A 26,391-nucleotide genomic window follows, 5' to 3' on the forward strand; every position below is an offset into this window, starting at 1 on the left:
ACTGGATCTGAGACTTAAATGCAAAAAATGAACAAGCAAACAAAAAACCCAAAATGTACTGAAACAAAACATTAAATACTTTGAAAAACACAAGGCCGGGGGTGAAAGGGTAGTTCAGTGGTAGAATTCTCACATGTCATGTAGGAGACTCGGGTTCAATTCCAGGTCCATGCACTTCCCAAAAAACAAACAAAAAACAAAACAAATCCAATAAATGGTGCTACAATAACAGGATACTCACATGGGAGAAAAAATAAAAAACACAAGGACAAAGGGCTCATTTTCTTAAGATATAAAGAGCTCTTAAAAATCTGAAAGAAATGCAAAGAATCCCAACTGAATTAAAAATGATGAAAAGACATCTCTAAAATATATTTTGTGTTTTAAAGATAACACACACAACAAGATGGAGAACAAAGAGTTCAGCCTTGTACCCTTTGTGCTGCACATGCATTGCCTGATTCCAGAAGGATCCAGACTGACTATGGCATCTCCTCTTTTCTGGATGGGGAAAGGTAAGAAGTACCTTAATTTTCATTTTAAGTCCCTTTCATACCTTTTGAAATTTGTATTATGTGCACATATTGCCTATTTTTTTTTAAATAGAGGAATTAACAATTTTATAAAAAGTTACAATACAGAGAGTAAAACAGAAAAGGCCACATTTGCACCACAGTGGTGAAGGGATTCCTGACACAGAGGTGAAGCTAATGTAATGTACTTAGAAGGTTCACTGTATAAAGCCATGCTACTGTCACTCCTTCTTTAAAGGAAAGCATTGCTTCTAATTATTTTCAGGCACCTTGTGTAAAATTATAATTAAAGGTATTATCTGCTCTGTTAATACAGATTCTTACTCATGAGAATCTATGTGAGTGTTCCTCTTTTAGTCTAATTCATATGCTCTGCGATCAGAAGACAAAACTACATAGCCTAGCAGCAAAATTTAAAAGTGTAATGATCCTGCTTAGTCAGGCCTCAGTTTCCTTGTCTGTAAAATAGGGATAGTACTATTACATAGGTTTGTGGAAAGACTAAATACCGGAATATATGCAAAAGCACTTAGTTAGAGCAGTGCCTGACAACACAAAATTAAGTGTTGACTATTATTGAACTATCACTGCTATTATTTCAAGAATTCTTGAAAGTAACCAGGTCTAAATTAAACAAACACACAAACACACACAAGCACAGCATTCCCTTCAAATGTCCCTGCCCTGATCTTTCTGAGTAAGAGGGACACTGCTGCACTGGGGTAGGCTCTTCTGATATTCCTCCATGGATAGGTAAAGTGCAGGTTGTTGCATCAGATCAAGTCTTAGCCCATTCTACCATCCATGGGAAAATCCATGAAATCTGGTGAGCCCCTCTCTGTAGAGTTAGGGCATGGGGGTTCTGGCCTATTCCTGTTCTCCCCTTCTAGTTCTCCAATCATCTCATGAGGGGAACACATTGAAATGGCTACTGGCTCAGCTCATTAGACCATCCTAGATTCATGGGTGGGGAGAGCCCCTGGACAGCCTGTCCTGCTGACAAAGACATGTCCCTTCTGAGGAAGCCTCAGCAGATATTTGGCAAGCTAAGCAATCCTGTCGGACTTCTCCCAGAATCAAAGATACATATTGTTTGAGCTCATCAGCATTTCCTCTCCAAACTGTGGTTTATGAGGCTCCATTCTGTCCCTTATCCAGCCTGGCCAGAGGAATGAATCGTTCACCTACAGTAAAGAGTGCCTGTAGGCTCTGGGTATGTGGTCCAAGCTAAGCTCTTTCAAGATGATGAAGTCCAGGATGCCCCTACCTTACCCAATAATGGTGTTGAAGGAGTCTCCATAGACAGTGAAGAGAAAAGGTAAACAGTTGGAAAGCATTCAACCAATATGGGGGTATAAGATGCTCAAGGGTGCCACCCCCCACCCCCTACTCCCTGCCCCAGAATCCTTGCATAAGTAGCAAAGACTGGCAGAGCCATCTTCCTCAAAACTCCAGAAAATAGTTAAAGGGTGCAGTGACTTGGCAAGTGCCAAATCAAGAAAAAGCAGCTTTGAACCCTTGATCTTGGGGGTCGCCCCAATGAAACTTATTCCTGCAAAAGATAGGCTAAGCTTACTTAAAGCTATGCCTAAGGGTGACCCCCCAGAGAACCTCTTTTGTTACTCAGATGTGGCCTCTCTCTCGAAGTCAAGTTGGCAGATGAACTCACTGCCTTCCCCCTGCTACGTGGAGCATGACTTCCAGGGGTATAAATCTCCCTGGCAAAGTGGGTCAGAAATCCAAGGATGAGCTGGAACCCAACATCAAGGAATTCAGAAAACCTTCTTGACCAAAATGCGGAAGAAAGAAATGAGATAACGTTTCAGTGGACTGAGAGAGTTCAAACAGAGTCGAGAGGTTATCCTGGAGGTTATTCTTATGCATTATATATATGGTCCTTTTACTTTATAGTGTATTGGAGTGGCTAGAAGGAAGTACCTGAAAGTGTTGAGCTGTGTTCCAGTAGCCTTGATTCTTGAAGATGACTGTATAATGATATAGCTTTAATAATGTGACTGTGTCACTGTACAAACAGTGTGTCTGAAGCTCCTTTTATCCAGGGTATGGACAAATGAGTAAAAAAATATGGATACAAAATAAATAAATAATAGGGGGTGCCATGGTCAGGTTTCATGTGTCACCTTGGCCAGGTGGTGGTGCCAGTTTGACTGGGCAAATGCTGACCTGTCTGTTGCTATGAGGACATTTCATAGAATTAACTGATGATCACGTCAGCTGCATCCACAGCTGACTGCATCTGTAATCAGCCAAGGGGATTGTCATCTGCAATAAGTGACATTTAATCTAATCAATGGAAGCTTTTAAGGAGGATTCAGAGAAGAGTCTCCTCTTCCTGCTTCAGCCAGCAAGCCTCCCCTGTGGAGTTTGTCCAGACCCTCCACCAGAGTCGTCGACTTCACAGCCTGCCCTACAGATTTTGGACTCTATACTCCCACGGTTACGTGAGACACTTTTAAAAATTTTATGTTTATGAATATTTCCTGTTGATTCTGTTTCTCTAGAAAACCCTAAATAATACAGGGGGTTAAGTGGTAAAATAAATTGGGTAGATGGAAATAGAGTGGTCAATGAGAGGGAGGGTAAGATGTATGATATACTTGTCTTTTTATTTTTATTTCTTTTTCTGGAGTAATGCAAGTGTTCTAAAAACATTATCATGGTGATGAATACACAACTATGTGATGATATCATGAGCCATTGATTGTAAACCATGTATGGAACGTATGTGTGAAGGTTTCTCAATAAAAATATTTTTTAAAAATGGTTGGGGAAACTCATGCAACCCTTGCTGGCCCCGTCTCCCTACTGTCCGGAATCATGCGGGGCTAGTCTGTGTTTCCACTCTGGGTCCCTGGCCCTGTTCTGAAGGGAACAGAATAACTCCTATATGCATATTGGGATGCCTACTGTCAATGCCAAAATAGCAGGTCAAAACATGAAAGTCTAAACCAATATACTCAACTCTGGCTCACCCTCCCAGAACTTGCCCTACAGGCAGAAGTAGCTTGCTGACAGCTAATGCAGTGAAGAAACAATTATGTCAAAAACCTGAGCAAAGGACTACCAGCTTTAAGACACACCAGATACCCAGGAAACCCAAGGGGTGGTGGTGGTTAACATCTATTTCATAGGGACTAGATGGGGCATTCACATTCCTGTAAATGGGGGGATTCCTAAGGTCAGGAGGTCAAACCCAGGTCAAGACTCGGACTCAGAAAAACACAGAGGACCTTGCACTTCACTTTATCCCTAGGCTGATCCTCTTGATAGGAGAGTTAAACTCTGAAGGACAGCAACAGCCAACAGAGACAATATGCAAAGACAGTGAAAGGTGTTGTTTGCATGGATGTGTTTATGTTAGCTCCTGGCCTTCAAGGAAATCTCTGTCATCTCACCAGCTAGAAATAAAGGCAAGGAACAGACAGCCCAGGGACTACATCCTAGAGTTAACATTTAAAAATATTAAAATGTCCAGTGTGTGACAAAATATTGCAAAAGAAACATGAAATGAAGAGGATATAAAATTCAGAAACCAAAAACAGAGAACAGACTTTGGACATATCAGAAAAACATGGAGATAAAAGAAAACATGGAGAAGGAATGAAAGGATATCAGGGAAAGGAAGAATGAATATTATGAGAATATCAATAAAGAGACAGAAATTTCACAAAGGAATGAAACAGAAACAAATAGTGGAGTTGAAGATCACAATCACTGAAATGAAAAATTCCCTAGAGGGTTTCAACAACAGATCGAAGCTAGCAGAAGAAAGGATCAGTGAATTCAAAGTTAAGATAATTCAGATGATTTAGGATAAGGGGTACAAAGAAAAAGAATGACAAAAAAAAAAAGGAAATAGAGCCTAAGAGATCTATTTGTATAATATACAAACTATGGAAGTTGAAGAAGGAGAACAAAGAAAGGAACAGAAAGAATATTCAAAGATATATAACCTGAAAACTTACCAAAAATAATGAAAGACATGAATATATACATTCAAGAAGGCCAAATGACCCCAAACAATACAAATTCTAAGAGAACCATGCCTGGACACAAAGTTGTCAAATTATAGAATACCAAGGACAAGAAATTCTGAAAACTGCAACAGAAAACCAATGTATTATATACAATGGAACTACAATAAGATTAAGTGTCAATTTTTCATCAGAAGCCATGGAAGCAAAAAGGCATTGAGATGAAATATTTAAAGTGCTGAAAGAAAAGAACTGTCAACCAAGAATTATTTAAGGTATCAAATCAAATGTGATAGTTATAGATTTAGAATGCTAAATGTAAGTGCCATGGTAACCACAAAGAAATATTTGGAAAATACACACAGAATGGAATGGGAAGGGACAAAACATAGTACACCACAAAGAATCAAATAAAAATGAAAGTAGGCATTAATGGAAGAACTGAGGGACACAGAAAAGGTATGACTCAGAAAGACCAAATAGCAATCAGAGAGAAGAAAGTCCCATATTATCAGCAGTTACTTTAAATGTAAATGGATTAAATTTTTGTTTTAGTTTGTTAGTGTGCAGGAAATGCAATATACCAGAAATGCATTGGCTTTTATAAAGGAAATTTATTAAGTTACAAGTTTACAGTTACAAGGCTATAGAAAAATGTCCAAACTAAGCATCCACAGAAAGATACTTTGACTCAAGAAAGGGCCAATAACGTTCAGGGTTTCTCTGTCAGATGAGAAGGCAAATGGTGAAATCCTCTAGCTTTCGCTCTGGGCTTCTTGTTTCAAATGGCTTCCCTGCAGGCATTTTCTTTCTGCATCTCCCAATGTCTCTGTCTGTATAATTCCTCATCTTCATTTATTTATTAATTTTTTAAAATACAGTTTTTTATTGAGATACACTCAACAAAACCATCTGAAGTATACAATCACTGGCTCACAGTATCATCATGTACTTGTGCATCCACCCCCATGATCAATTTTGGAACATTTTCATTACTCCAGAGAGGAAATAAAAATAAAAAATAAACCCTCCCCCAAAAAACCAAAACTAAAAACCCAAATCCTCCCATTCCCCTTATCACCCACCCCCCCACCCACTGACCCATAGTATTGGTGTGGTACACAAAATGGTTCCCTCTTATAGGATTCCAGTAAATGAATTAAGACCCACCTTGAATGGCCAAAGACACACCTCCATTGAAACTACCTAATCAAAAGATCCCACCCACATCTGGGTGGGTCACATCTCCATGGAAACAACTTAATCAAAAAGATCAACCCCAAATAAATAAATATCAAAATTGCAAGGTGTTGAAAATAGGATGGTATACAGGAAAAAATACAGTCAATGCAAATTAGAGTCTATAGTTAACAATAACATTGTAATATGCTTCCACTGAATGTAACAAAGGCAATATGCCAGAACTAAATGTCAATAAGTGGGAGATACAGCAGAGGAGTAAGGGATTCTTTGCACAGGAAAAAGAAATATCCTCATATAGATTGTGGTGGTAAAGGCATGGCTCTGTGAGGATACCCGGAATCACTGATTTTTTTACTTAGGTTGGATTGTATGATGTATAAATAAAATGAAGAGAGAGATACAAGTGCTGGAATAAATGTGAAGAGAGAGAGAGATGTACATATTCACTGTTAGTAAGGAAGTAGAATGCAGCCCCTCTGGAGGGCAACGTGGTGGTTCCACAGGAAGCCAAGGGTGGGGCTGCCATATGATCCTGCAACCCTACTGCTAGGTGTATACTTGGAGCAACTGAGAGTGGAGACAGGAATGGACTTTTGCACTGGTATTTATGGTGGCAGTGTTCGTGATTCACAATGCATGGAGGTGGCCTAAGGGTACAACAACTGAGGCATGGAAGAAGGAACTGTAGCATATACATGCAACGGACTACTGAGTGCCTGCAAGAAGGAATGAAGTTGTGAGGCACGCAATTAGATCAATGAACCTTGAGAACAGTAAGTTGAATGAAATAAGAAATGAATAGACAAACATTATCATGCCTCACTCATATGGACTAAATATAATGTACAAACTGGAAGAATTAAAGTTGAGAGCATGGGTTATCAGGTTTAGGCCCATGGTAAAGATTCCTAGACTGTAAGCTCTTACAGCAATTACATCTATTCTAGAGTCGTAACTGTTATTTCTAAATTCTGAGATGCTGAGTTCCTTGTGTCTAACCCAGTCGTTCCTTGGAACTTCAGGTATTTATGTGACACCTGAAACTCAGAGTTAGAGCATGGAAGCTCTGACAGTCAGCAATACCCAATACAACAACTGCTCAAATAGTTGAAAAAAGAGCTCAGATTTCAACTAGAGGTATGAATGAAGCTGATCTGGATAGACTAAGGTATCAGAATACAGGGTAAAGGAGGATATGGTCTATATTGTAAAACTTAAATGTCTTTGTGAGACTAAAGGGAGAGGTGCTTATTTAGTGCAAAATTTGTATTTTTGGTAACACACTATCTAATCTAACTTGTATGGTTAGTTTCTTTGAATACCAGAACTACACAGAACCTTGAATAGGGACTGAGGTCTTGTTGGTTTGTACAAGTTAGTGTGATATCCCGATACACCCCAGAGTAATTTAGGCAGAGAACAAAAAAAATATTTGCAAAGGCCCCTTGAGGAACAGGGGAGAAAGGAGGAAATTTTAAACTTCCCCATCTAGGGAATTCCTGATATTCTCACAAGCACTGGGGACAATTAATCTAATAGGCCTAGCCCTCGATCTTAGGGCGTGCCTTTATGAAGCTTATTCCTGCAAAGGAAAAGCTAAGCCTACTTATAATTATGCCTAAGAGTCACTCCCAGAGAACATCTTTTCGTACTCTGACGTGGCCTCTCTCTCAAAGCCAAGTAGGAAGCTGAACTCACTGCCCTCCCCTCTAAGTGGAACATGACTCCCACAGTGTAAATCTCCCTGGCAATGTGGGACAGGACTCCAGGAATGAGCTAGTACCCAGCATCATGGGACTGAGAAAGCCTTCTTGACCAAAAGGGGGAAGAGAGAAATGAGACAAATTAAAGTTTCAGTGGTTGAGATATTTCAAATAGATTCAAGAGGTTATTCTTATGTATTATATAGGTATCCCCTTTAAGTTTTTAGTATATAAGAATAGCTAGAAGGAAATACCTGAAACTGCTGAACTGTATTTCAGTAGCCTTGATTCCTAAAGATGATTGTATAACTATACAGCTTTTACAATGTGACTATGTGACTATGAAAACCTTGTGGCTGATGCTCCTTTTATCCAGGGTATGGTTACATAGGTAAAAAATATATATGATGGGGGTGGTGAGGGATTAAAAAAAATTGGGTATATTGAAATACTAGTGGTCAATGAGAGGGAGGGGGAAACAGTATGAGATGAATGGGGTTTTCCTTTTTTTCTTTGTATTTCTTTTTCTGGAGTGATGCATATGTTCTAAAAATGATCATGGTGATGAATATACAACTATGTGATAATATTGGGAGCTATTGATTCTATACTTTGGATGGACTGTATGGTACATGAAGATATCTGTGCTGGTTTGAAATGATATATGAACCCTAGAAAAGCCATGTTTTAATCCTAATCCCATTTTGTAAAGGAAGCTATTTCTTCTAATCCCTATTCAGTGCTGTATGTTTGAAACTGTAATTAGATCATCTCCCTGGAGATGTGATTTAATTAAGAGTGGTTGTTAAACTGGATTAGGTGACAACATGTCTTCACCCACTTGGGTGGGTCTTGATAAGTTTCTGGAGTCCTATAAAAAAGGAAACATTTTGGAGAATGAAGGAGATTCAGAGAGAGCAAAGAATGCTGCAGCACCACAAAGCAGAAAGTCCATCAGCCAGTGCTTTGGAGATGAAGAAGGAAAATGTCTTCAGGGGAGCTTCATGAAACAGGGAGCCAGGAGAAGAAGCTAGCAGATGATGCCATGTTCACCATGTACCTTTTCAGATGAGAGAGAAACTCTGACTGTGTTTTCCATGTGCCTTCTCACTTGAGAGAAACCCTGAACTTCATCGGCCTTCTTGAACCAAGGTATCTTTCCCTGGATGGATGCCTTAGATTGGACATTTTTATAGACTTGTTTTAATTGGGACATTTTCTCGGCCTTGGAACTGTAAACTAGCATCTGATTAAATTCCCCTTTTTAAAAGTCATTCCATTTCTGGTATATTGCATTCCAGTAGCTAACAAACTAGAACAATATCAAAATATTAAAAAAAAAAAAAAAAGCCCATCCTATGATAAGTCTGCCCCCCAAGATTGGACTAGGAAAAAGAAAGTGGATTTTCCGGGGTACACAACAGCCACAAATCAGTACAGCTCTCCAGTCAAATGACAGAGACAGAGAACATGGATACAAAACCATGACGCAACTATATGCTATTTATAAGAGACTCACCTTAAACTCAAAGACACGAGTAGGTAGAAAGTGTAAGGATGAAAAAAAAAAATACACCAGGCAAACGGTAACCAAAGAGAGTTAAGGCAGCTATATTAATACGTATCTAAGAGCAGAGTCCCAAAATATAGAATAAAAAACTGGCATATTTGAAGGGAGAAATAAATGGTTCTACAATAGCAGACTAATAAAACTTACAAATACAGATGCAAAAACAACCTCAACAAAATCTAGCAAACTGAATCCAACAGCACATTAAAAGAATTATATACCATATACCATTATCAAGTGGGATTTATCCCAGGCATGCATGGTTGGTTCATCATAAGAAAAACAATTAATGTAATATATCACATTAATAGAATAAAGGGGAAAAACCCACATGGCCATCTAAATTGATGCAGAAAAGGCATTTGAGAAAATCCAGCTTCCCTTCTTGATACAAACACTTAGAAAATAAGAAATAGTACAATACTCCTTCAACAGAATAAAGGGAATATATGAAAACAACAGGAAAAATCATACTCAGTGCTGAAAGATTATAAGCTTTCCCTCTAAGACCAGGAACAACACATGGATGCCCACTGTCACTAGAGTTATTCAATGTTATATTCAGTGTTCTAGCTAGGGCAATTAGGCATGAAAAGAAATAAGAAGTGTCCAAATTGGAAAGGAAGAACTACTTGAAAATGGTATCATTCTATACGGAGAAAATCCAGAAAAATCCACAAGAAATCTATTAGTGCTAATAAACAAATTCAGCAAAATGGTGGAGTACAGGCTCAACTTGAAAACATCAGTACAGTTTCTAGACACTAAAGAGGAAATAAAGAAAAAAATTCATTCATAATAGCCTAAGATAATCAAATATCTAAGACTAAATTATACCAATGATGTAAAGGACTTGTAAGTGAAACACTATAAAACATTGCTAAAAAAAAATCAAAGAAGACCTAAATAAATGTGAGGATATGCTGTGTTCTTGGAATATTTTGTGGAAGACAAAATATTGTTAAAAAATCTATTTTACTCAAGGCAATTTACAGACTCAACACAATCTCAATCAAAATTCCAACAACCTTCTTTGCAAAAATGGAAAAGCCAATCATCATTTATATGGAAGCGAAAGGGGTCCTGAATAGTCAAACTATCTTGAAAAAGAAGAATGAAGCTGGAGGATTCACAAGTACCAATTTTAAAACTTACCACAAAGCTACAGTAAACAAAACAGCATGGTACTGGCACAAGGATATAGAGACCAATGCATAGAATTGAGAGTTCAAAAATAAGCCTGCATATCTATGACCCACTGATTTTTGACAAGGATGCCAAGTCCATTCAAAGACGAAATTATTTATTCACCAAATGGTGCTGAGAGAACAGGGTATCTATTAGCAAAAGAATGAAGGTGGTCCCCTACTCACACTATATACAAAAAGTAACTCAAAATGGAGAAAAGTCCTAAATATAAGTATTAAAGCTATAAAACTCCTAGAAGAAAACCTAGGAATTCACCTTCAGGACCTTGTGTTAGGCAATGGTTTCTTAGATTTTATATTAAAAACATATGCAACAAATGCTCAGATATGGCCTCTCTCTCCAGCCAACACAACAAGCAAACTGACCACCCTCCCCGTCTGCATGGGAATGACTCCCAGGGGTGTGGACCTTCCTGGCAACGTGAGACCAAAAAATTAGAATGAGCTGAGACTCAGCATCAAGGGATTGAGAAAACCCCTAGAATGAGCTGAGACTCAGCATCAAGAGATTGAGAAAATCTTCTTGACCAAAAGGGGGAAGAGCGAAATGAGACAAAATAAAGTGTCAATGGCTGAGAGATTCCAAACAGAGTCAAGAGGTTATCATGGAGGTTATTCTTACGCATTAAATAGATGTTACCTTGTTAGTAAAGATGTAGTGGAGAGGCTGGAGGGAAGTGCCTGAAAATGCGTGTTCCAGTAGCCATGTTTCTTGAAGATGATTGTATAATGATATAGCTTTCACAATGTGACTGTGTGATTGTGAAAACCTTGTGCCTGTACCTTTCTTTTATCTACCTTATCAACAGACGAGTAAAACATATGGAATAAAAATAAATAATAGGGGGAACAAGTATTAAAATAAATTTAGATTGAAATGCTAATGATCAATGAATGGGAGGGATGAGGGGTATGGTACGTATGAATTTTTTTCTGTTTTCTTTTTCTTTTTCTGAATAGATGCAAAGTTCCAAGAAATGATCATGATGATGAATATGCAACTATGTGATGATATTGCGAATTACTGATTATATATGTAGAATGGAATGATCAAAAGTTAAGAATGCGATTGTTTTTTTAAATAAATTAATAAAAAAAGCATATGCAACAAAGATAAAATAGATAAATGGGACTTCATCAAAATTAAAACCTTTTGTGCATCAAAGGACTTTATCAAAAAATAAGAAGGCAACCTATAGAATGGGATAAAATATTTGGGAACCACATATCCAATAAGAGTTTAATATCCAGAATACATAAAGAAATCCTTCAACTTAACAAAAAAAGACAAACAACTTAATAATGGGCAAAAGATTTTGACTTCACTCCAAATAAGATGAATAAATGGCCAATAAGCACATGAAAAGATGTTCATTATCATTAGCTATCAGGGAAATGCAAAGCAACACCACAACGATTTATCAATTCATACCCGCTAGAATGGCTTCTATCAAAAAAAAAAAAAAACCCAGAAAAATAACAAGTGTTGGAGAGGATATGCAGGAAAAGAAACATTTGTTCATTATTACTGAGAATGTAAAAAGGTGCACCTGCTGTGGAAAACAGTCTGGGAGTTCCTCAGAAAGCTAATTAAAGACTTACCCTACAACCCAGCAATCCGACTTCTAGGAATATACCCAAAAGAACCAAAAACAAGGACACAAACACATATTTGTGCACCAATGTTCATAGTGGCATTATCCACAATTGCTAAGAGATGGAAGCAACCCAAATGTTGCTTGGGTTACCAATGAATGGATAAACGTGGTTTATGTATTAACAATGGAATATTCTTCAGCCATAGAAAAGAATGACCTTCTGATACATGCAACAACATGAACCTTGAAGATACTATGTTGAATAAAATAAGCCAGATGCAAAAGGACAAACATACATGATCTCACTGATATGAAATTATTAGAATAAGTAAATTCATAGAGTCAGAAACTAGAATACAATAGCTAGGATAGGAGTAAGGAATGGGAAGTTAATGCTTTACTGGTTCAGAGTTTCTGCTTCGGGTGATGGGAAAGTTTTGGTAACAGGTGGTGGTGAGGCACAACATTGTAAGTACAATTAAAACCACTGAATTAAAAAAAAAACCACTGAATTATATATTTGCTATTAAAAGTGGAAATTTTGAGTTGTATATATGTGCGCCGGTTTGAAAGGATTTCTGTACCCTAGAAAAACCATGTTTAATCCTAATCAATTTTGTGGGAGTAACCATTTCTTCAAATCCCTATTCAGTACAACTACAGGTTGGAAACTTGATTAGGTTATCTCCACAGAGATGTGACTCACCCAGTTGTGGATATTAACTTTTGAATAGAGGGAGATGTGACTCCACCCATTCTAGGTGGGTCTTGATCCTTTACTAGAATCCTTTAAAAGAAGAAGCATTTATGGGGCGGGCAACGGTGGCTCAGCAGGCAAGAATTCTTGCCTGCGATGCCAAAGGACCTGGGTTCGATTCCCGGTGCCTGCCCATGTAATAAATAAATAAATAAATAAATAAATAAATAAAAAAGAAGAAGCATTTCTGGAGAAAGCTTCAGAACACGGCAGAGCCACGAAGGAGAGGGTCCACAAGCCAGAGATCTTTGGAAATGAAGAAAGAAAACACCTCCTGGGGAGCCTCATGAAGCAAGAGGCCTGGAGAGGAACTTAGATGTCACCATGTTCACCACATGACTTTCCAGTTGAGAGAGAAACCCTGAACCTCATCAGCCTTTCTTGAGTGAAGGTAATCTCTTGTGGGTGCCTCAATTTGGACATTTTTACAGACTTGCTTTAATCGGGACATTTTCATGGCCTTAGAACTGTAAACTTACAACTTATTAAATTCCCCCTTTTAAAAGCCATTCCATTTCTGGTATATCACATTCTGGCAGCTAGCAAACTAGAACAATATGTTACAAGAATAAACTTTTTTAAATCATAGGACTGTACAACAAACAGTGAACCCTAATGTAAACCATGTTTTCATTAGTTAATAGTATAGTTATACTATACTATAATATAATATATATTATAGACACATAATAAATATATAATAGTACATACTATATATATAATATTATACATACTATATATATTATATAATATATAACAGCAGTTATAAGAATACTGTTTTATCAATAGTAACAAAGGTTCCACACTAATACAAAGTGTTAATAATAGTGAAAACTGCATGGGAGGGAGGATATATGAGTACTTTGTATTTTCTGCACGATTTTTCTGTAAACCTACAATTTATCTAAAAAATTATTTTTAAATATAGTTGGAGGTTCTTATTAATATTGAGTGAATGTTATTGGAAATGCTTTTAATTGCTAAAATGTAATGAATCCTTGTGAACTGCAGTGTGCGGTGACACTGAGGTGAGAATGGAAAGGTGGTGGCAGTAGAGGAGATCTCAGGTCTTAGAGGTGAGGTGTTAGGTGCTAATGGAGAAGGGGATAGGAGGGACATGCAGAGCACAGAGTCTGATGGGTCACACAAGAGGGAAAAGGACCATACTCTGTCTCCTGTGCTGTGCTCTCCTTTTTTTCTGGGTGCCCAGTCCTTGGTCATATGGTCTTTTCTTCCTGCCAAAGAGGAAACCACTGACCTGGGGTTTGTCATCCAGTTTGATGACTCATTCCTGATCAGTCACATATTCCTGGTGTTTCAATCATTGAATGATCTCGTCCACCAAGCCATGGTGTTCCTTCCAAGCAGCTAGCCTTTCTCCCCAGCCCCACATACAGACCGGCAGTTCCTTCTGTTGTGTCTTTCATGTTTTCCCTCTCCCCCACTTCTGATCAGACTTGTTGATTCATCCCTTACTCTCTCTTAGACCAAGCTCCTCCTTTCCATCCATTTCCATTCTAGAACACCTCTTGTTTCATCACTCCTGGACTACTGTAGGAAATACTTCAGTGCTACAATGACCATACTTCCTGAAACAAAAATCTGAGGCATATGTGTTTACTTATGGGGATCAGATGATAGTCAAGGAATGTGGGCGGTTAGAAGTTGATGTTACTGATTGGATCAAATAAATTGGTACTAAATATGCCTAATAGAATATGAAGGATAAGGAATGAGCTTTCCACCTTCAAAGACTGGGTGAAGATGTCATTAGCTTCCAATTTCTTGACTCAATAATTCCATTTTATTCTAAGGAAAGAATCAGAAAAATGAACCAAGATTTTGCATAAATGTTCAACAGAGCATTATACATAAACTTTTTTCAGAAACAACCTAACTGTATGAAAGAGAATGGATGAATAACTTAAGTAAATTATTCAATATTATGAAGGTGCTTAACTCACATTTTACATTATGTAATGGTAAGGGAAAATGGCCACAATATATTTATATATGAAAAAAGTTGTTTCTAACTGGTACATTGTTTTCGGTTTTAAACTATCTCACACACACATATGCAACAGACAAAGACTATAAGAATAAATTCATAAATTAAATTTAGTCCCAAGGAAAATTCCAATAGGATTTGTCATTAAACTTGGTAAGCTAACTCTAGAATTCACATGGAAGAATTAATGAGCAAGAACAGTCAGCCAAAAAACGAAAAAAGAATGAAGGAGACTTGCTTTATCAGAAGATACTAAAGACTTTTATGATGTAGAGAAATTAAACTGTAACATTCACGCAGAAAAAAAGATCAAATGATCTGAAGAGATACAGAAACAGGTTTGCTGCTATCATAATACCTAAAATCAAGGTACAAAGCACACACTGACTTGACACGTGGGGGATACTGGGAAGTCTTCAAATAGCCTCACTCCACATTCTCTTCTTCCTTTGCTCCTGCAGATAAGGCCTCTTACCCAAACAACCCTCCTTATCAGTAGGACTAGGTACCGTTCCTGCTTATCCCCAAAGTAGTGGGCTTCAGATCCCTGCCAGCCCAGGGAAATATTCAAACAAGCCAATCACATCCTACTGTGGGAATCAGGGGGCACCCCATCCTTTTAATGCTACAATGTCTGCCTCGTACAGTCCTCGGCTGTTTGTTTTGCACTCCCCACGTGGTCTTGCACAATAAGCACTGAGCTCCTTCTCTGGAGTATGAGCGCACATGACTAATAAACTGTGTCAATCTCATCCATCCAATGTCAGGTGCCAAGTGCGCAGCCATCCCCAGAACCCTAGGGCAGGAATCCTCCCTCACCAAAGAGGTGAATAGGAGGTGATTAAGACAACTGGCATTACCAAAAAGGCTGCCCAACCATGCCCAAGGACACCCAACCACAATCAAGGATGCGCAACTACGACCATAAAACCCCAACCATGACCAAGGACACTCAACCATGCCCAAGGATGCCTAACTATGACTAAGAATGCCCAACTATGGCCAAGGATACCAGCTAAACTACTCTTGGCCAACTACCTAATTCTGTGATATGATAAAGGCCACCTGAGGCACAACCACCAACTGGCAGTTTGAACTTTGGCCTGCCATGGAACTGCCTCTGAAGATGGAATTATCCACATCTTCCCACCATAAAACATTCTCATCCCAAATCAATATTTGTTGTTAACTGACTATATTCTGGCATGACATGCTTTCAGGTTTGCCCTGTGTTTGGCAGGTGATCTCTGAGGATGTAAAGGAGAAAATTACACAAAACATTCCAATCAGAGTACTGCTGACCAAGGGTCTAGCTAGAGCTTTCTGGTGATTGCGTCTGGCCTAATAACTGTCAGTGCCTACGTGGGGCTACCACATGGAAACCTGTTTGTGACTGTGTACTCCCAGGACAAGCCCAGGGACGGTCCTGTGTGAGGTTTGCAGAAAGGAAGGAGATCCCCTATTCAGGGAGAAAGATGCACAACACCCTGACTGCCTAAAAGAGTTGTTCAGGAAAGGGTAGCAGCCTTGGCCATCTCCTGTATTGCTGCTCCCTTTGCTCTTGTCAACATGCTCTCCAGACACACACACACCAAGGATATCAAGACCTTTGCTGAAATGCATCAATTGGCAACTTTCATGGACTTAGTAAAGACAGAGGCTCAAATTAGTTATACCTAGGGAGCCCACTAAATTTAAATCTGATATTCTCTGTAATTTTAGAGCTACTAAATATAAAAGAGGACAAATAGGCATTCTTTATCTTATCCATTAGGACTACTGCCCAGCCTAAATTAGCATCATCATAGTACAGACTGTACTAATATACCCCATAGTGGGTATAGTACAAACAGTAATAAATTGTAATTAAGTCTTTGGCACTTACACATTGGTTTGACAAAATGGGACCTCATGTCTTGCACTGCCTGACTTTAAGGCATATTATGAAGCCACAGTGGTCAAAACAGCATGGTATTGGCATAAAGATAGATATATCGACCAATGGAATCGAATAGAGTGCTCAGATATAGACCCTCTCATCTATGGACATTTGATCTTTGATAAGGCAGTCAAGCCAACTCACCTGGGACAGAACAGTCTCTTCAATAAATGGTGCCTAGAGAACTGGATATCCATATGCAAAAGAATGAAAGAAGACCCATATCTCACACCCTACACAAAAGTTAACTCAAAGTGGATCAAAGATCTAAACATTAGGTCTAAGACCATAAAACAGTTAGAGGAAAATGTAGGGAGATATCTTATGAATCTTACAATTGGAGGCAGTTTTATGGACCTTAAACCTAAAGCAAGAGCACTGAAAAAGGAAATAAATAAATGGGAACTCCTCAAAATTAAACACTTTTGTGCATCAAAGAACTTCATCAAGAAAGTAGAAAGACAGCCTACACAATGGGAAACAATATTTGGAAACGACATATTAGATAAAGGTCTAATATCCAGAATTTATAATGAGATTGTTCAACTCAACAACAAAAAGACAGCCAACCCAATTACAAAATGGGAAAAAGACTTGAATAGACACCTCTCAGAGGAGGAAATACAAATGGCCAAAAGGCACATGAAGAGATGCTCAATGTCCCTGGCCATTAGAGAAATGCAAATCAAAACCACAATGAGATATCATCTCACACCCACCAGAATGGCCATTATCAACAAAACAGAAAATGACAAGTGCTGGAGAGGATGCGGTGAAAGAGGCACGCTTATCCACTGTTGGTGGGAATGTCAAATGATGCAACCACTGTGGAAGGCAGTTTGGCGGTTCCTCAAAAAGCTGAATATAAAATTGCCATACGACCCAGCAATACCATTGCTGGGAATCTACTCAAAGGAATTAAGGGCAAAAACTCAAATGGACATTTGCACACCAATGTTTATAGCAGCGTTATTTACAATTTCAAAGATATGGAAACAGCCAAAATGTCCATCAACAGACGAGTGGCTAAACAAACTGTGGTATATACATACGATGGAATATTATGCAGCTTTAAGACAGGATAAAATCATGAAGCACGTAATAACATGGATGGACCTAGAGAACATTATGCTGAGTGAGTCTAGCCAAAAACTAAAAGACAAATACTGTATGGTCCCAATGATGTGAATCGACATTTGAGAATAAACTTGGAATATGTCATTGGTAACAGAGTTCAGCAGGAGTTAGAAACAGGGTAAGATAATGGGTAATTGGAGCTGATGGGATACAGACTGTACAACAGGACTAGATACAAAAACTCAAAAATGGACAGCACAATAATACCTAATTGTAAAGTAATCATGTTAAAACACTGAATGAAGCTGCATCCATCCGAGCTATAGGTTTTTGTTTTGTTTTGTTTTGTTTTGTTCTTACTATTATTACTTTTATTTTTTTTTCTCTATATTAACATTCTATATCTTTTTCGGTTGTATTGCTAGTTCTTCTAAACCGATGCAAATGTACTAAGAAACGATGATCATGCATCTATGTGATGATGTTAAGAATTACTGATTGCATATGTAGAATGGTATGATTTCTAAATGTTGGGTTAATTTCTTTTTTTCTGTTAATTAATAAAAAAAAAATGGGACCTCATCAGCCCTCCAATTATAATAGTTAACATGGCAATATAAATCAAAACTGGGTTTTCAAGGATGGAAATCAGTGTATATGACCTGTTTAATGAAGGGATAATTATCCCCACTGCTTCTCCATTTATCAACCCAATTGGCCTGCTCTTAAATTTGGAAAGAAGGCAACCTTACAGTCTTACTGCTGTGGTCCCATTCATTGAGGCCCCATACCAAATACTCATTATTATTGAAACTGACTCAACCCAATAAGCAAGAAGATTTTTTTTTTGCCAACAATGATTCAGCAACAGATATATTTGGCTATTATCAATTTGGCTAACATGTTCTATTCAGTGCCTACTGCAATAGCTTCTGAGTCATACTTTGTCTTTACTTCCAAAGGGACATGATACACCTTTACCTGGCTACCTACAGTATTATCATTACACAGACCTTTGCAGGGAAGATATTGTCTACAACTTTCTCCAGGAACACAGGTATGACATTACATCAGTGACGTCCTTCTCTGAGAACATTCACCTGACACACTTCTTCAGGACATAAAAATACTGCCAAAAAATCTCACCTCTGTAAACTTCCTGAGAAGTGTTGATAAGCCAAGAGCTGCTCCATCTCTGACAGTCAAGGAAACAGTTACTGACCCTCTCAGCACCCACAGTGTTAAAACAAGTACTTTTAGGCCTCTTTGGGTTCTGCAGGCAACACATTCCTCATCTAGAAATTTTTCTTAATTTCACTGATGCTGTTACTTGCAAATCTGCCTACCAGGAATGTCCAAACTGCCCTACAAGAGACATTCTCAATACCCCATAGGTATTTTCATTGCGGAGGCTTAAGTAACTTCCACTCATGCTTCCTGGAGTCTCTAGACCATTCACAATGGCATTAGTTACCCATGGACTTATGATGCAAGAAACTCCCCTTCTGGGGCCTATGCTATATGCCAGTGAAGTGGCAACTGCTGGAAAAAGAGATTCTCTGTACCCAGCTGTCCATTATGTCTTGGGTCACGAAAGCAGCATACTACAAGCTCAGCCACCAAGCTGGCAAGACCTCCTTACTACAGGATGGAACTAAGCTTGGGTACTCTAGCTTATTCCACCTGCAAGAGTCCCCTATTCTGAGTCCCTTGCCAGATACCCTGATTATGGAGGTCACCCTTCTCCCAGACCCCTTGGCTACTTAAAGAGCCCCTTAGGATGAATTGAATGGCCAACACTGGGAGTCTGTACACTTCATGTACACATTGCCACAATCATACTTGATGGAGCTCAGTGGAAAGTGGCTGCTTTTCATCTCTTACCCCTGAGAAAGGATGGAATCCCAGGGTCACCACAATTGCCCAAACATAGCATTGATGACTGCCCAATGACTGTCCCCGTCTCGAACCATTGCCTAAGAGTTGCCCCCTTTGTCATAAAGAACTTCAGGAATCCCTTGTCGCACAGATATCTAAAATATAAATCCAGGTCCACATACTCTCTCCAGATGTATACTATAGCCACAAGTTAATGCCTCACTAGGACACCATATCGCCTTCATAGTTCCAGACTTGACCATAGTGACCAAGGCACACATTTCACCTTTCAGACTCCACAATGCTGGGCTCTTGAAGGAGGCAATGACTCCCCACAGGCCCCAGGCAACCAGTTTAATTGAAAAGCTTCTCAAAGAGCTCCTATTTAAGTTACAAAATGGCACTAGGTTCACTAATGCCACAGGCATTAATTAGTCTAAATTCATACTCCATAGGGACAGTCCCTACCCCACCAACGCCACCCAGGTCTCTCAATTGGCTTTATTAGCTATAAAGGAGAGTACCTCTAAAGTTCATGTTTTTTGTGACAGCCTTATCACAAGGCCCACAAGTGCCTACTTTGCTTCCCAGTGATGCACCTCCCCTACACCCTAGAAGTTTCAGCTGTCACCGAGGTTTAAATTGACATCATTAGGAGTAAGGGTGAAGCTTTAGGTTCAATATTATACACTGCTCAGAGGGCCTTGAATGGTCTCACTGCAATTTCCTACCATCCCCCCATTCAGACTCCCCAAGATAAGTCTCTTAACCAAAAACCTTCCTTGTCAAGGGGACATGGCACACTTCCAAGTATTCCCAGTAGTTTCATTTCCCTGCCAGCCTGGGGAATTATTCAAACAAGACAATCACCTTCTTCGGTAGGAATCAGGGGTCACCCCACCCTTTTGATACTACAAAGCCTGCATCCCACAGCCCTGGATTGTTGGCTCTGTTCCCAAGTGCAACCCCCTGGGGGGCAGGCACTATCCTCTTCTGCCTCCAGGCTGTGAGTCTATGTAATTAATAAAGTGCCTTCTGTCTCACCTGTCCAGTGTCAAGTGCTCAGCCAATCCCCAGAACCCTAGAGGGGGAATCCCCTCCTCACCAATGGGGTGAACAGGAGGCAATTAAAACAGCGTGTCTATGAAAATTTGAACCTATTATGAAAGAGACATTTCAAATCAGTAGAGAGAGAAGGGACTAGTCAATAAATGGGGTGAGAGCTGGTGGGTGCGTAGAAGAAGTCTTTCTCACATCATTCGTTACACAATTAATTTCAATAGGCTTCAGGACTAAATGTACCACAAAAATGACAGAGGGCCCAACCTCTTCAGAATACCAGCTAGTTCCCTCTCCCTAACCCATACTAGTGACAGCCTCTTCCAACAGGAAGAAGTTAGAATGACCATAGCCCAAATACCCCTAAAGAGTGGGATAGAAAGATCAAAGGTGATGGTGGAGTTATACAGAGAAGGAAGGGTTTAACAAACAGATATGATTGCTGAATCATTAAAAATCATTCTTTTGGTCTCCAGTATCTTAGAGCAGCTAGAAGTAAAATCCGAAAATTGGGGAATTGTAACCCGTACCAAACTCTGAAATGTGTTCTACAATTAAGTTTTGTGCTGTGCTTTGAAATTTATTGTCTTTTTTATATTATTTTTCACAAGAAAAGGAAAAAAAGTAATTCGTGATGATAAAAAGAAACATTTATTCCTTCTAGCCTCCTAATTCTGGAACAGCTAGAAGGAAAAATCTGAGAGGATTGTATGGTAACCCACAACAAACTCTAGGATCTGTCCTGTAACTACTTGTTGAAGAGTGCTTTGAAAACTAATGCTTTTTCCTTTCTTTGCTTTGTATATATGTTATACTATACAATAAAAAAGTTTTAAAAAATGACAAAGACAAGCAATCAATATTCAATCATATAAAGAATCCCTGCAAATCAGTAAGAAAAGTTAAACCATAAAATACCCAAAAGGAGGACATATGAAAGGCAAAAGAAGTAAAAAGATATTCAGCCTCACCAGCAAGCAAGAAAAATGCAAATAAAGATGAGATCTAATTTTTCATCCATCAGACGGCAAAACTCTTAAAGTCTGACGTTGTCCTGTGTTGGAGGTGCAGGGAACCCTTTAAATATGGAGGTGGAAGGGTAAGGCATAACCATTTATTAGGATAATTTGATAGTATCAATTAAAAAATAGGCAGGGTGTCTGACTAAGAAGTCCAATTCTTTGTATCTACTCTAGAAAAACACTTTAATACATCTGGAAGGAGACACAAATGTGTGGCATCTTCCTAACAGAAAAAAACAACGTAGAAACATTCTTAACAAAATAATAGTAATCATATCACGGAATAATACTGTTAAAATTTTGGTAGAGATGTTTCTTGTTCTGACATGTAAAGAATTCCAAGGCATACTGTTGAGTGAATAAACTGCAAAACAATAGCATTTAGTTTTTTAAAAATCCACACACATAAAAACAAAAACAGAGCAAAAAACAAACAATACGTAAATGCAAAAAAAAATGGTCTAGAAGGAGGCCTGCCAAAATAAGGTGGGGAGGGGCAATTTTGTTGTGTCTATAAAGCTGGCTCTCATTTAAAATTAAAAATACACAAGATTTTAAGGGTGATGACCTTAGTTCACTCAGATTATATTCTATTTTTATTTTGTTTTCTACTTTTTTTGTTTCTCAAATCATCCATCAAATAATCTGAAAAAAAAAAATGCAAAAACAACCAACAATATTTTCTACACAGGTAAGCCAGGTTTGTTATGGAAGCTTCAGGAGCTATCCCTTTAGGGAAGTACAGCTACTGCAGTTGGAAATGCAAATCTGGGAAATTCAGGAGCATAGGTGGTTGTAACATTAAGGCTAAAAGCCCCTTCAAGAAGGATCTGATGAAGAATTTTTAACAAGGTTGACTATAAATGTTGGGAAAAGGATAGAGGTGACGATAGCGATTTACTGTGTCATTAACAGCACTAAATTGTGGGTGTGATTACGGTTGAAAGGGAAAGTTTAGGATCAAGTATGCCACTAAAAGGAAAGCTAGATGACAGAACATGGGACTGTTTAACAGAGAATCCTGTAGAGGATGATGACTGGGGTTAATTGTACAAACATAAAAATGTTCTTATACGAACTAGAACAAATGTACCTCACTACTTAAGGTATTCATAACAGGATGGCATATGGGGAAAAATATACTAATGCAAACTATGGACTATAGTTAACAGTAATATTGTAATATCTTTCATAAATTGTAACAAAGTTACCTTACCAATGATGGGTGAACAACAGAAGGGTATACAGGGTATAGGATTTTTTTTTTGGAGCAATGTACTGTGGTGATGAATGCACAACTCTGTGAAAATACTTAGAGCCACTCATTGTATACCTTGGATGGATTATATGGTATACGAATAAAAGTGCTAAAAAAAAAAAAAAAAGAATCTGATGAAGGTTACAGACTTTCATCCTAAGAAAATATATGAACCACAAACACAAGGAAGGACCCCAGAAGCTCAACCGTTAAATTGTAGACCCTAAGATAAGAACACCTGATATTTTAAATGACATTAATGCCACAGAGTGGATGCTGTCATGCAGAGAGAATGCAGCAAACAATGACCACAGAGCCCAAGGAAAGTTGGAGCAGTGCACAGAGGAGCTGGTCAGGCAATTAAGTCGCAGACTGAGCATTTGCAAGAAAACTAGGCAAGGGTTAAAGATAAGAAAGAAAGCTATAAGAAGTGGGAGCTGGTAAAAAACTGTCACATTCTTCTGAAATTGCTCTTTCTGCAATTTCAGAAGAGGGCAGGGATAGAAACCAGATGGTAACAGGTTGATGAGCTGATGGCACTTGTCCTCCATCTCTCTTAATTTCACTGCCTCCTCCACACGGCTGTCAGGTGGATTTTCCTAAAGGTTCCTATGTGATAATGCCATTTCCCCACTTAAAACCAGCCTCAGTGAGACCTCACTATCCACAAAAGAGGTCCTAATGCAGCCTGAAGGCCAGGTCCCACAGACCTGCACCATTCTCCTGCCCTGGCCTTGTCTCCACTTAGCTCCAAATGGTTGTGGGTCCTCTCTCAAACACTTGTCTTTTCTTTTGATGGCTTTTAGCATAATGCCTAGCAAATTAGTTAAGACCTCAGAAAATGTCAGGATTTCTTCTTTCTTTCCCTACCATCTCATGGAGATGGTCATATAGGAAAGAGCACCGGTTTGGGAGACTCCTTCTTGATGAACAGTCCAGTCAGAAATCATTTCCTTCCACCTCTGCCCTGTATCTCTGACTTGTTCCCCATCACACTTAGTCAAATAGGCTTCATGTTTGCTGATTGACTCAGTGAGACAGGCCAGAGGACCTCAGGAAATGCTGACTCCCTGATGGACTCTGATCTCCCAGGGAAGCCTGTCCAGTGGTTATGTCTGCCCGAGTCCCAAATGTGTATATACCAAATAAATGCATACTTTTCCCCATAAAATGAAATAAAGTTTTGACCCCAGCTTCACAATGGATTCCCCCTCAGAAGATAACAGATTACCTCAGAATGCGGACTCATGAGGTAGCTCAAAGATCTAAAATATTAAATTGAACACTGTTTTCTGCAGGGAATAACTTGGGCCCTATTTGGCTCACAAAAGGGGACCACCTAGCATGAAGTTCACCTCTAACCCACCTCCAAGCAGTGTGACTGGGTGCCAACTGCCTTTCCTGACCTCACCAGCCAAAATGCATCACAATTTTTAAGGAAAGAATCATGTCAGCCCTACACAGGCTCAGATGCCATGGTCACTGCTGTCCCAAGGTCCACCCTACCTCACCCTTCCCTGACAAGTAGGGCAGGAATGCAGTGGGACCTTGAACCCCTGTTGAACTGGCCGACTTTCTAGGGATGGGCTGTCGTTTATTCTGTTTATAAGCTCAAAGTACTGGGTACTCAGTTGGCAATGAAAAGACCCAGTACCAGGAGTGATGACCACTCCCCAATTCCAGAAACGCAGCAAGGAGATGCCAAGACATGACTGGAGCCTGGAGGTCCGGGTTCAAATCCCCACATACTTTTTAAAACTCATTTCCTGGAGCCAATTCATTCCACAGCTCTGCTCTTAACTGGGAAAAAGCCATAATCCTGCAGTGATCCACAAGCCTGCTAGTAATACCCAGAAAAGCCCTTGTGGGCTATAAAGACATACAACTTTCATTGCTATCCCAGTCACCAGGTCTAAGACTCTCTGAATGATGAACAACAGTCAAATGAAGAATTTTACCAATCAAACTAATGACCTTGGGGTCTAACTTTCCTAAAATGATGGTGTAGGATGAAAACCTGTCAATCACAGATCTCATGACCTATTAAATTATCAAAACAAAAAAAAGGATAACGGATGGCTAGAAATTTTATTTTGCCAAGTGAGGATTTTTTTCCTTTAAATAACAAATGATGTGTGTCAATATCATTTCGTAAAAGAAAGAACACTTTATCAAGTAAAAAAGTAAAATGAAGGCGATGTCAGAAAAGCACAGCCTCCCTGAGGAAGGGCCGTGGGTAACAGCGCAGACCCCAGGAGATCCTGGAAGCGGCTCTTGCCGGACTCGGTGACATTCAGGATACGTCCTAACGACTGTGAAAACCGGACACCAACTCCCAACGGGTGTAAAGTTGAAAAATTAAGATAGAGGCCAGGAACTAGGGGCCCTGCGTTTTCGGCACCCGCCGTGAAGCCGTTTCCAGGCCTCCGCACAGCTCCCCAGGCGATGCGATGACACATCTCCCCGCCCGCCCCAAGGCCCCGCGCCAGGCCCCAAGGCCCGCACCCCGCCAGCCGAGGCCCCGCGGACCCCACCCCAGGCTCGGGACCCTGCCAACCGGGCCCCGCACCCCGCCACCCGCGGCCCAGGCCCCACACCTCGCCCTCCACCCCCGGCCTGGCGCGCAGGTCTCCCTCGCGCCCCTGCCGCGCTGGCTGCGTTCGGACCCCGGCCCCGGCCCTCCCCGCCCGCGGCGGCGCCGGGGCCGCTCCCACACCAGGGGCCGCCCGACGGCTCCCACTCCGCAGCGCCCGCCGCGCCCGCCCAAGGTCGGCGGGGACGGATCCCGGCCGGAAGGGTCGCCGGGCCGTGGCGCGGTAGGGCCAGCGCGGACGCCCCTCGGGTCGGGGTCTGAGGCCGGGTCCGAGACTCGCGGTCCCCCGGCCCGTCTGTCTCGGGTTCCCGCAGCGGACAGCGCGGCCCGACCCTCGGATCGCCACACTCACCCGGGAGACGCCATGAGCGCGGCGAGGTCTCGGCGCGGCACCTCCTCCGCTTCCTCCGCGCGGCGACTCCGCGCCGGGGAGGGGCCTCAGTCCGCCAGCCCGTCCGCCGGGCGGCCGGCCGCGCTCCAGGCGGGGGTGGGGATAGGGGTTCGGGAGCCAAGCGAGGGTCGGGCCCAGGCGGGCAAGGCCCGGGGCGGGTCAGGGCCTAGAGTGGAGGTGGGACCAACCGGGAGGTTCCGGGGGCCGGGAAGGGTCGGGGGTCCCTGGGTAGAGCAGGGTTGGGGGAATTCGGGGCCAGGGTCTTCCCACTGCCCCAGCCTGCCCTGACGCCGAGTCCGCACTGCCTCGGGGCCACGAACCAGCTACAAACCCGGGCCAATGCCAGGTCTCTCTGCGATTAGGGTTTAATTTCCTTAAGAAAAGCCTTTTGTTGAGTCCTGGAATGTAAGGCATTGTTATTATTATGAAACAACCCTATCCTTCCTGGTTACTTTCTGTGTGGTCTTGGATAAGTTGCCTCTCTGAGCCTCTGTTATCCTTTGTAAAATGTGTGTAAAATTGCATTGTGAAGCCCTAAGGAATATAAGACATTTTTATTCTTCTTTACATTGTATCGGTTAGCAATAGTAATAATACTA

General features: G+C 40.4%; 1 protein-coding gene across 3 annotated transcripts in view; it reads right to left on the reverse strand.

The window, feature by feature from the left end:
- The window catches only part of URGCP (upregulator of cell proliferation), a 65,697-nt gene extending 39,873 nt beyond the window's left edge, over positions 1-25,824 (reverse strand). Inside the window, exon 1 of one of the 3 annotated variants that reach the window (XM_077117906.1) lies at positions 25,754-25,824. In XM_077117906.1, coding sequence (XP_076974021.1) covers positions 25,754-25,767 — 14 coding nt within the window. In that variant the 5' untranslated portion in view covers positions 25,768-25,824. The remainder of the gene's footprint in view (positions 1-25,753) is intronic. The other 2 variants (XM_077117913.1, XM_077117921.1) reach the window with 2 other exon arrangements.
- Positions 25,825-26,391: the final 567 nt, after the last annotated feature.

Source organism: Tamandua tetradactyla, chromosome 1 (assembly GCF_023851605.1).
Source record: "Tamandua tetradactyla isolate mTamTet1 chromosome 1, mTamTet1.pri, whole genome shotgun sequence".
In the NCBI taxonomy this organism is placed as follows: Eukaryota; Metazoa; Chordata; class Mammalia; order Pilosa; family Myrmecophagidae; genus Tamandua; species Tamandua tetradactyla.